Source organism: Haemaphysalis longicornis, unplaced genomic scaffold (genome assembly GCF_048455015.1).
Source record: "Haemaphysalis longicornis isolate Haplotype H1 unplaced genomic scaffold, Haemaphysalis longicornis Haplotype H1 scaffold_5, whole genome shotgun sequence".
NCBI lineage: Eukaryota > Metazoa > Arthropoda > Arachnida > Ixodida > Ixodidae > Haemaphysalis > Haemaphysalis longicornis.
Genome location: NW_027526385.1, coordinates 56,186,053 through 56,196,729, shown reverse-complemented (window position 1 = coordinate 56,196,729; position 10,677 = coordinate 56,186,053). Strand labels below are relative to the sequence as shown.

The 10,677-nt window shown below is 53.2% G+C and overlaps 2 protein-coding genes across 2 annotated transcripts in view; one reads left to right on the top strand and one right to left on the bottom strand.

The window, feature by feature from the left end:
• Positions 1 to 233: 233 nt before the first annotated feature.
• Positions 234 to 10,677, bottom strand: part of Hrs (Hepatocyte growth factor regulated tyrosine kinase substrate) — a 36,580-nt gene continuing 26,136 nt past the window's right edge. Inside the window, exons 14-15 of the mRNA XM_077670419.1 lie at positions 8,927 to 9,563; positions 234 to 1,536 (exon numbers count right to left, since the gene is read on the bottom strand). Of these exons, the coding sequence (XP_077526545.1) occupies positions 1,373 to 1,536; positions 8,927 to 9,563 (801 nt within the window). The 3' untranslated portion in view covers positions 234 to 1,372. The remainder of the gene's footprint in view (positions 1,537 to 8,926; positions 9,564 to 10,677) is intronic.
• Positions 5,294 to 8,069, top strand: LOC144138227 (uncharacterized). Its single transcript, XM_077670420.1, has one exon. The coding sequence runs from the start codon at positions 5,435 to 5,437 to the stop codon at positions 7,598 to 7,600; it is 2,166 nt and encodes a 721-aa protein (XP_077526546.1). The 5' UTR covers positions 5,294 to 5,434; the 3' UTR covers positions 7,601 to 8,069.

The window sequence follows — 10,677 nt, the reverse complement described above, 5'->3', positions numbered from 1 at the left end:
ACCCGCAGGATGGCCTTACGGCACTAATTCAAAAATAATCTTTCGTAGCCTTTGCAAGGCATTTGCTTACACATTACTATAAAGCACGTATATGGCAACTCTAACACACTATCACTATAGTAGGTCCCTAAATGGTTTAGTACATAAAATGAGCCGCTGAGATTTTGAATTTGCTCTTTTTTTGCAGACCCCCAAAACGCTTTTAATTTAAACCACAAATGGAAGACACACAGTAGCATACAGAAAAGGCTTTATTACACCAGCTGTTAATGTACAAGCGTAAACCAGAAACACAGTCCATACTTACAATCACTGCCATCACGCCATTCACTTGTTCTCGTTTGCAACTTCATAAAGCTCCCACAACGCATAAAAAAGAGAAAAACTTTTAACCTCTCTAGGAATAAACGCCTCCACACAAATAAAACAGCCTCACAAACGAGCGTGTGCCTACATAAGAAGGCGGTTACGCAAATCACAATGCTTTAATACAGTAGCCATGAAAGCTGAATTTTTACGCAAGGAATTTGTGCATTTGTGCGTTGCAAAGACCATCAAATCCTCCTGCCCCCCCCCCCCGCAAGTTTTGGGCTTTCAATAAGAATATTAGGGGAGGCACAAGACGTTTCAATTCTGTTCCAAACCACAGCCACTACTGCGCTGTACACTAACATACATTATTGCGAGTTAAAAAACACAAAGACCCTGACGACCAAAACAAAAATACTGGACCCCTACGTTTCATATTTTTTTAACGTGACGCCGTCACACTAAAGTCAGTTGGAGGGCGACATGCTCCTGCAGTTTGAATGGAGGACACTTGACAAAAAGAAAAAAAGAAACAGAACACCAATGAAATGGGGAGGCTTAAGTAACATTAAAAGCAGCATTTGAAGCATTAAAAGCCAGCATGAACCCTGGCTACGCTGCAATCGATAGTATAAAAATGAAGCTAAACGTTTAGGACGAGACAACTAGTTATGTGCAGCTGCAAGCAAGACATTTGCGCTTAGCGTGCCACCCGCTAAAAGAACGCGTCTCCACATTGACTTGGCATCGGGTCATGTTTTATAACATTCCTCTACTCCGGCGCCTGCTAGCGCTCGACGGAGGCCACTTCTACAGAATTTTGCGAGCCGCTAGTAATCCGATACCACATTCGCTACAAAGATGGCGATGACCAGTCCAGTGCATCACAATGACTGTGCCTCGAGAACAGCATCTCACGGAAGCGCAGCAAAAGCTGGTTACAGAACTGGAGATAAGCGACGCCGTAGTAGACATGTCTCGTAGCCCGTACAGCCGTACACTTTCTCCCTCGCTGAGGCTAGACAGTTTGTGGAACAAAAAAAGGGAAGCCGTGGGAGGAGACTCAGTCGAAGCTGATAAGGGCGGCCTCTTGGACAGGCGGTGCGGCGGGCGCTGCGGTAGAGTCGAGCGACGTATTGCTGGTTGGACGCTGCTGCTGCTGCTGTGTTGGCGAGGCCATGTTGTCGTGCGGCATGCTGTGCATCATGGCCATGCCCATCGGCATTGCTGCAAAAATGAAATTGAACAGCAATTGTCACTTGATAGATCCGTGATTCAAGAGCAATTTTCTGGCTACCAGCAATGCCTCCCAGGTAGGTACAAGCCATAGCACTTTCGGTGCTATCCATGACGTTAATTAAATGTGTTCATATGCTGTGCCCAATCTTGAGCAGTAAGAAGTTACTAGTAGTAGTAATACGTTACCGGTAACTAGTTACTTTTTTTCAGTAACTTGTAACTGTAACTAGTTACTTTTAGTTTAGAGGAACTTGTAAATGTAACAGTGTTACTTTTTCACACACTAACTGTAACTAAAAATACCCTCAGTTACTTCATATTTTATTAAGATACCCAACAGCAACTCTCGTTAAAGGCCGATGTACAGTTTGCACTTTCCACTTTTTCACTTTTTTCTTTCCCATATCCCGTCTGCCTTTCCCCTTCCCACAACGCAGCTCCCCTTGCCGTTTAAGAGAGGAAGTCACTGAGAGCTGGGATTATGTTCCCTGTAGAAGACCGCAGTTAGAGGTCGGTCTTTAGGGTGATTGCTTAAAACTTTTGCTTCATCTTGAGTCGAGCAAGAAAAAGAAAAAAAAAAAGGAAAAAGAAAGAAAAGGAAACGCAATTAGATGTCCGGAAAAAGTAGTAAGCTCTTGCATGCCAACTTTGAGGAACAACTCATTCCAAGTTACGATGATTTTTGCAAATAAATTCCGCGAAACCAAGGGTGCATCAACAAAAAAATGGCCGCGTATCTGCTTACTTTGCTGCAAATGTCGAGATACCTTCTCTTTGCCGCCCACCTCTCATCTCCCACTCCTCCTCTCCCGTGATAAACATGGTGGGGGTTTGCTCAAGTCAATTCAATTTTGCCGCGTTCCACTGCTTTTGTTAGTGTTGGACTCTTTGGAATACCGCCACAGGAAAGGGCATCCGATGGGGCTGAGGGCGCTTTTTGTATTTTTGGGTCAAAATTTTTCCAAGTCGTATTTTTTTAAATGTCCTATCGCAAAAATCAAGCAGCCATGTATTTTCAATTAAAATAACACTGCAAATATTACGAAGTATTGATTTTTTTTGCCTCAAATATGCCTGAAGTTTTCTATTTGCCCAAAAACGTTGACAAGTAAGAACACTGCCACCAGATTTAGTAGTCTGGAAATGTTTTGCCCATTTAAGCGTCTCGTTCAAGAATTCTTTCTACTTTTGTCTGGGCAGCTGAATTGAGGGACAGACAGACACCAATATTTTCGCGTTTGAGCAGCCCAAGAAAGACTAGTCAAAAATGGAAGATTCGGCGACTCGGTACATCATTAAAGGGAAAACCAGTGCAAAACAACCACACACAAGAATAAGGCAACAAACAGTATCAGCGCTATGTGTTTGTTACCTTCTTGTGCATGGTTTCTCAAAGTGGGTTCCGCAGGCCCCTCCTCAGGGTTCCGCGAGCCACTGATAAATTTTCCCTGGTTCCAAGACCCCGTACGTGGTAACCAAACGGAAATGGGAGCGCAAGATGGCGGAGCAGCAGGCGCAGCACCAGCTGGCGCCCGGCGAGTTTCCGCCACTTGACGGGGCAGCCGGCGGCAGCCGCCTCCACGAGTCGCGCCCGCGAAGCCAGAGCAAGAACCGAAGCCAGAGCGCGAGCCGCCAACGCCGTGCCCGCTCGCAATCCAGAGACCGAGTCAGCTGGGCCGACGCTACGAAGTCGGGAGCCGCCAAGAAAGGGCAGCCGCAGCCGCAGCAGCAGCCCCAATGACGACAGCAACAGCAGCAAGTGGTGCCGCCAAAGCAAAGCGGCGGTTCAGGAAGAAAGCGATTCGATGAAGGCGCTAAGAGGGGTGGCCGAGCAACTCGGGCGGAGAAACACCGAACTGGAGGCGACGGTCGACAGAATCATCAGGGAAGTGGAAGAAATCAAGAAGACGACAGCGGCCATAATGCAGCGGATACAAACGCAGCCACAACAACAGCAAACACCACAACCGGCACAACAAGTAGAGATGGAACTGGAAGCAGAAACGAAGCCGAGGGCGGCGGCAGCGGGCCCTGCACCCAAGAAAAGGGCAATCGAGAACCTAAAAGAGCGTAAACTCAGCGAGAGGATGGACAACCTCAAAGACAGGCTCGACCGGATGGAGAAGAGGCTCGACAACTTCGAAGAGTACGTTCGAACGACGTTCACCACGTCGATAGACGACCGGTTCACCTCGCTCGAGAGAACGTGCCAGCAGCTGGCTACGACAGTGCAAAATCTGGTGACGCAGATGGCCAACCTCCAACAAGCATGGACGGGTCACCCACCGCAACAGCAACCACAGCAGTAACGACGAGGTGCCTCCTGGTCTGGCACTGGAATTGCAACGGCTTCGCCGCAAAGAAGGCGGTACTACAGCAGCACCTACAACAAGTACCGAGAAAGCCAGACGTAATCATGCTGCAAGAGACCCGCATCGAAGAGGCCAGACTCCCGGGATACCGGACCCACGCCAGCCCGCCCAGCTCGCAAACTGCGGCCGGTAGGCCAGGCCGGGGGGTTTGCACTCTGGTCCGAAGGGGCATTACATACGTTGAGCATGAACTACTAAGCAAGAGCACGATAGAGCACACCATGGTAGAGGTAATCACGGGGAAGAAAAAGAAGAGGGAGAGCACATTCCTGACGAACGTCTACAGCAGCCCGTCGCACGGCAGACAGAAATTCAAGGCGCTGCTACACAAGGCGAGCAAAACGGCGGGGCCCGGTAATAGGTTGGTAATCTGCGGGGACTTCAACGCGCAGAACCGGGCCTGGGGCTACCCCAGAACGCTGGCAAAGGGCAGAGACCTAATGCAAGACGCCACGGACTTGGGGCTCAGCCTGATCACCGACCCCGCGTTCCCCACGAGAACGGGCAACTCGGTCGCCCGGGACACCACGCCAGATCTCACGTTCGCCAGGGGCAGGAGCGGAGACACGGCGGAGTTCGGGTGGCGGAATACAGGACACGAGCTGGGCAGCGACCACTTTATCGTGGAGGTCACCGTACCGCTTGGGGCCAACGAAGAGATCGGCAAAAGTCCGCTGAAACACCAGTTCACGGACTGGGACGCCTTCCGACGACTGCTGCCTGAAGATCAAGGCGAAATAACGGACATCGAGGAGTGGGCCAACGAGATCGTGCAGAAGACGAGGGAGGCCGCCAGGGAAATCGAAACGGACGCGCGCGTCGACAGAGTGGACAGCCGCTTGGCCCACCTAATCGAGGCCAAGCAGTCGATCACGGCGAGATGGAAGACGCAGCGGACGAACAGAAAACTGCGCAAGAAGATCGCGGAACTTAATCGCGTGATCGAGTCGCACAGCAGGGCCCTATGCGCGCAGCAGTGGAACGAAGCCTGCAGCGCGGCGGATGGACAAATGCACTGTGGCAAGACGTGGAACTTGCTAAGACGCCTACTGGACGAGACCAAGACCAAGTCTCACCAGCACGACAACCTGGCCAAGACACTCCACAGGGCGCTGGCCGAGCACGGAGAGGCCGAGGTGAAGAAGCGCCTCGACGACAAGTACCTGCCGGCCACCCCCGCGGAGACACACTCGGACTACCAGGGCGAGACCAACGAGCGGCTAGACAGGGACATAGAAGTGTGGGAGGTGAGAGCGGCCCTACACGACCTGAACACCAAGTCCACCGCCGGACCCGACCGCGTGACAAACAGAGCACTGAAGAATCTGAACGAGAGAGCAATCGAGAACCTCACGGCGTACTACAACAGGTGCTGGCGAGCCGGGAAGCTGCCGAAGCAGTGGAAGGCGGCCAAGACAATCCTGATCCCCAAGCCAGGCAAACCACCGAACATCGAGAACCTCCGGCCAATCTCGCTCACGTCTTGCGTGGGCAAGGCGCTAGAGCACGTTCTAATGAACAGATGGCAAAGGTACCTGGAGGAAGCGGAGGTGTACCCGAACACCGTGATAAGGTTTCGGAACAAGCTCGGGACGCAGGATGCCATGATACAGCTGAAGAATGAGATCCTGGACGACGACGCTAACACGAGAGACAACCGGGCGATCCTGGGCCTGGACTTGCAAAGCGCCTTCGACAAAGTGAGGCACTCGGCAATCCTGGCCCAGGTGTCACGACTGAACATGGGGAAGAGAACGTACGAATATATCAGGGACTTCCTGACGGGGCGGACCACCGAGGTCAACGCCGGTGACCTGAAGCTCCCGGAGAAGAAGCTCAGCAGCGTCGGGACCCCCCAAGGTTCGGTCATCTTGCCGCTGCTCTTTAACCTAGTGATGATCGGGGTGGCCGAACGACTCTCGCGAGTGGCCGGGGTCCGACACACCATCTACGCCGACGATATAACGCTGTGGGTCCCGGGAGGAAGCGACGGACAAATAGAGAGCACGCTGCAAGAAGCAGTGGATGCCATCGAGGAGCAACTGGACGGGTCCGGACTCGTATGCTCCCCGAGCAAGTCCGAACTGCTGGTGATCCCTCCGAAGAGAACGACCAGGAAAAAGAGAGGGGACGAAGAGACGCCGAAAGAACAGAAGATCAAGGTCAGAACGAGCGGCGGCCACACGATCCCAGAGGTCGAGAGGATCCGAGTGCTAGGCATGCTGATAGAGCGCAAGCGCGTGAACGGCGAGACGGTGAACCGCCTCGCGGCTAAAGTCACCGCGGCCACACGGCTCATCAGAAGGGTGTCAAACAGAAAGGCAGGCATGAAGGAGGAGAGACTCACCCGACTGGTGCAGTCTTTCGCCATAAGCCACATCACGTACGTCGCAGCGTTCCACAACTGGAGGCAGTGCGAGCGAAACAAGATCAACGCGCTCATACGCAAGGCGTACAAGGCGGCACTCGGACTCCTCGACTGCACGAGCACCGAGAAGTTTCTGGCTCTGGGGGTGAACAACACCCTGGAGGAGATCGCGGAGGCGCAGAGGACCACCCAGATCTCGAGGCTCTCGGAAACGAGAACGGGCAGACAGATACTGCTCGACCTGCGTCTGACACCGATGGAGGAGGGAGCCGAAAACGAACAGGTACCTGTGCCAGAAGCCACAGGCAGACAGTTAAAGGTATGCCCGTTACCGAAGAACATGAACCCCGAGTTCAACAAGGAGCGAAGGATGGCGAGGGCCAAGGCACTCGTGGACCTCCACACCAGAGACGAAGGGGCCATGTACGTGGACGCGGCGGAGTACCAGGAGAGCGAGAGGGCCTACGCCGCGGTGGTCGTCAGGGCGTCGACTGGCGAAACGATAACGGCAGCGAGCGTGAGAACCCAGAAGGCGCACCGGGCAGAGGAGGTGGCCATCGCCCTGGCCATCGCCGACCCTGCGTGCACGACGGTGCTGTGCGACGCAAGAACGGCGGTGCGTAACTACGCCAGAGGGAGAGTGTGCAGGGAGGCCGCACGAGTACTACGCACGGTCGACCTCGCTGGTGAGAGGAGGTGCGTGGCCATCAAGTGGTTCCCGGCACACGTGGGCATCGATGTGTCGGACCGGGGCAACACCAACCATAACGAGACGGCAAACGCGGTGGCGCGAGGACTAACCAACCGCGCCGCTGCGGCAGAAGCCGACCAGTCGTGGTGGTGGAGGGAGACCAAGGACAGCATGACCACCTACACCGAGATCGTGAAGTGGTACAGACTGAGCAGACGAAAGGTACCGCCACCCCACCCGGGCTTGACTCGAGAGGAAGCGGTGATATACCGGCAACTGCAGACGGGGTCCCTCCCCACCCCGTTGCTGATGAGGCACGTGTGTCCGAGCGTGTACGAGAGTGACTTGTGCCGAGTGTGCCAGAAGGAGAGAGCCACAGCGGCTCACATCCTCTGGGACTGTGCCAAAAACCCGCGCGAAGCGTCGACAGAGACTATGATCCCGCCGCATCTCGAAGCCGCAGCGGGAAGCTACGACCAGGAACAACAGACCAAGGCCGTCCAGCAGATCTCGGCGGCCCTTGAAAGGCAACGACCAAGCGAAACCGACGGAAGGTTACCGCCCCAACAAAGGGGCAGGCGAAGCCAGCCGAAGGGAGTAGCGAGGCCGGAGCCAAAGTAGAGGGACAAGAAGTCGAGAAGACGTCACGGCCGCGTCGCGGAAAGACCCCCGCGCGAGGGGATCTAACCGAGCTGCAGGCACTTTAATAAAGTTGCTCTCTCTCTCTCTCTCTCTCTGGTTCCGCAATCGCAAAGTCTTATATGGTGAACTTGAGGTGCGATCGATCTAAGGAACCTCCATTACTCACGCCCGAGTGTCAGTAAGCACATCTGGGCGCATAACAGAAACGCGCGAGCTGCGCAATAAATCTCGCCAGCAGCTTGTAGCCAGCCAGACTCCGAAAACGGGCCACGTGGTTAAACTATTGCACTTGAATCTCGGTCTTATATTAGCCCCATGCGCATTTCTCCTGTTTGGAGATAGGTGCCGCTAGCGTACGCATTCGCGTAAAGTCGACGGGGGAAAAAAAACGATACCCTTGCTTGCTTTTGAATTTATTGCACGTTAATGTAGCATGAACGGAATGAAAAATGGCGCGAGGGGACGGGGGGGGGGGTTCCTTGGCACTTAACGGAACTTAGCAGGGTTCCCTGGGACCACCATGCTTGAGAACCCCTGTTCTTGTGTGTTGTCGTTTTGTAGTGGTTTTCCCTTTATTCAAGAAAGACTATCGTCTTTAAAAAGCGATTCAACAAAACAATTGCTGGTGTGGCAATGGGCTTGGGTGTCCCACCTTTTAGGTTCTCTTCATCTAGGGTTTTACCACGTGCAATTTTGACTACCCGCAGGCTTCCAAACATTTCTATTAAATAAACCCCGTCATTTGGTTTGTAATCAATTAATCGGGTTGATACAGTAACAAAAAAGTGGTGACGTTACTTTTTCACAGTAACTGTAATGCGTTACTTTTGGAAATTGTGTAACCGTAACTATAACAGAGTTACTTCTTTGTCTTAGGTAACTAACTGTAACACTTTTTACTGGTAACTTGCCCATGACTGGCTGTGCCCTGCCCCTAAGCTGACATAAAAGATACCAAAGCAACCTTATGTAAGAAAAAATGTGTAGAATTGAGCTAAGATAACATTCTGCAGTAAAAAATATCACGGGTCTCGCAAAAAAAGTTCAGTATTGCTGGGGCTTGAACCCTGGCCGTCTGCTCCAAAACCCGCAGATTGTACCCTGTGGCTACTAAGGCTGAAACACTGGAGCTCCTTTACCAGTTGCTTAAAAGAATACGAGACAGCGGTGGCACTGGGTGGCACTGGGTGTGCTCCTATCTGGGGACGGATTGTCGCGTCTGAAACGCAGCACCCTTTGTGATGCAAGTCACCACTCGTGAAAAGACGTTAGCCAAGCATTTCGGGGATCTTGAAGTCGACTCACCACCCTGCATGTTGTATGCCTGGAAGTCCATCGGGTGTCCCCCACCCATGGGCATGCTCATGGGCCCGTACTGGGAGGGCCCCATCATGGCGTGCGGTGGCGGTGGTGCCGACCCCATCATGTACGGTGGCACGTGCGTCGGAGACTGGTAGGGTGGTGGCAGTACCGGCATGTGCGTTGTGGGGGGAGGGGGCCTTGCCTGCTGCTGCTGCTGCTGCTGGGGTGGCATCGACTGCGGTGGCATTGACTGGGGTGGCAGCGAGTGCATGGAGAGGTGCCCCTGGGGCGGTGGCGGCATCACCTGTCCCTGGGACACCATGGCGGAGTGGGGTGGCCCCTGCTGCGGTAGCATGCCCGCCATCGGGTGGTGGGTGCCGGGCTGGCCAGTCATGGCGGGGGGCTGGGTCATCATCTGCCCGGCATGAAGCTGCTGTGGTGCACCCATGGTGACGGCCTGCTGCTGAGGCATGCTGGGGTGGGGTGGCATGCCGGTCGACGGTGGTAACCCTGGTGGCTGGTTCGGGAACCCAGCGCCACCGTGGTGGTACTGCTTTTGCATCTCGTGGCGCATCTGCAGCTCCCGCTGCTGCTCTTGCATCCGCTGCAGTGCGAGCTGGTGCTGGTACTGCAGGTACTCCTGCGCGAATGCAACAAACCATGCACGCCTGCGTGAGCGGGAAATTCAAACTGACAATTCATCCCTGAACTAAGGCCGCAAGGGCAGAAGCCCTGGCTTCGCTATAGAGTCTAACATGCAAAAGCAAGCTCGCAAAACAGGCAGATTCCAAACTACTATGTCCAACAAGTCTCCTGCATCTAGAAGAGAAAATCCGTAAACTGCATAATCTGCTAATCAAAACACAACCAGAATACAATGTGGGCTTGCATCTGTATTTCCCTTGCATATTTCCCTTGAACTTTACACAGATGTTGGCATGTTTGAACATTGCTGATGATCTTGGTAGCAGGTCAATCTCTATTGATCAAAAGTACTGTTCTTGTACAGGTGGTTTTCGTAGCAACATACGATGCACACAAGCTAAAACTGCCTTCAAGAAAGTGACACCGAAACAGAAACTCTGGTAAATTGACAACAAAAGAGCCTCTCGAGATAGGATCTGCACGTCAAAAAAGGTGGTCTCGCAGCTTAACTTGCAACATGCTCCCCACCGCCAAGTCCCACTGAGCACCCTCCAGAGAAGCAGGTCACGGACAAGCAACAACCATAGAACCAAAAAAAAAATTAAAAAATAAACCCCGTTTCACCTAGTGTGAAAGCTGTGGTCCTCCTGTGTCGGCTCTAACGCCAACGGGTGTGCGCCTGAGAACAGCAGTGCCGTCGCCACGCACGTTGCATGGTTCGTGCAAAGGAATTGGCAGCTAAAAACGTCAGCGGCAGGAGGCTCCCTCCCCTAGCGGAGGGAAGGGAACCCACCCCTGCGAGACCATTGCGCCCTCTATCAGTAAGCCTGGTAACCCGATCCTACTCCTGCATGACGCAAGACCTTCAGCAGACGAACGAAAAGGCTCTACCTACTACAGCTGCGCTGTTAAAAAGTGGGTGGGTTGGTTGGCTGCCCTTGAAGTTTGGGCTTGGAAGGCAAAACCGATTTTTCTGGTTCCCACCTTCAAAGCCTAAACTTCAAATGGTCATAACTTCTGCTACAGACCATATAGAATGATAATTGTAGTCTTATTGCACTCCTTGACTTGTGCACAGTTCACTGGCACCTTGTTCAGCTGCATCACTC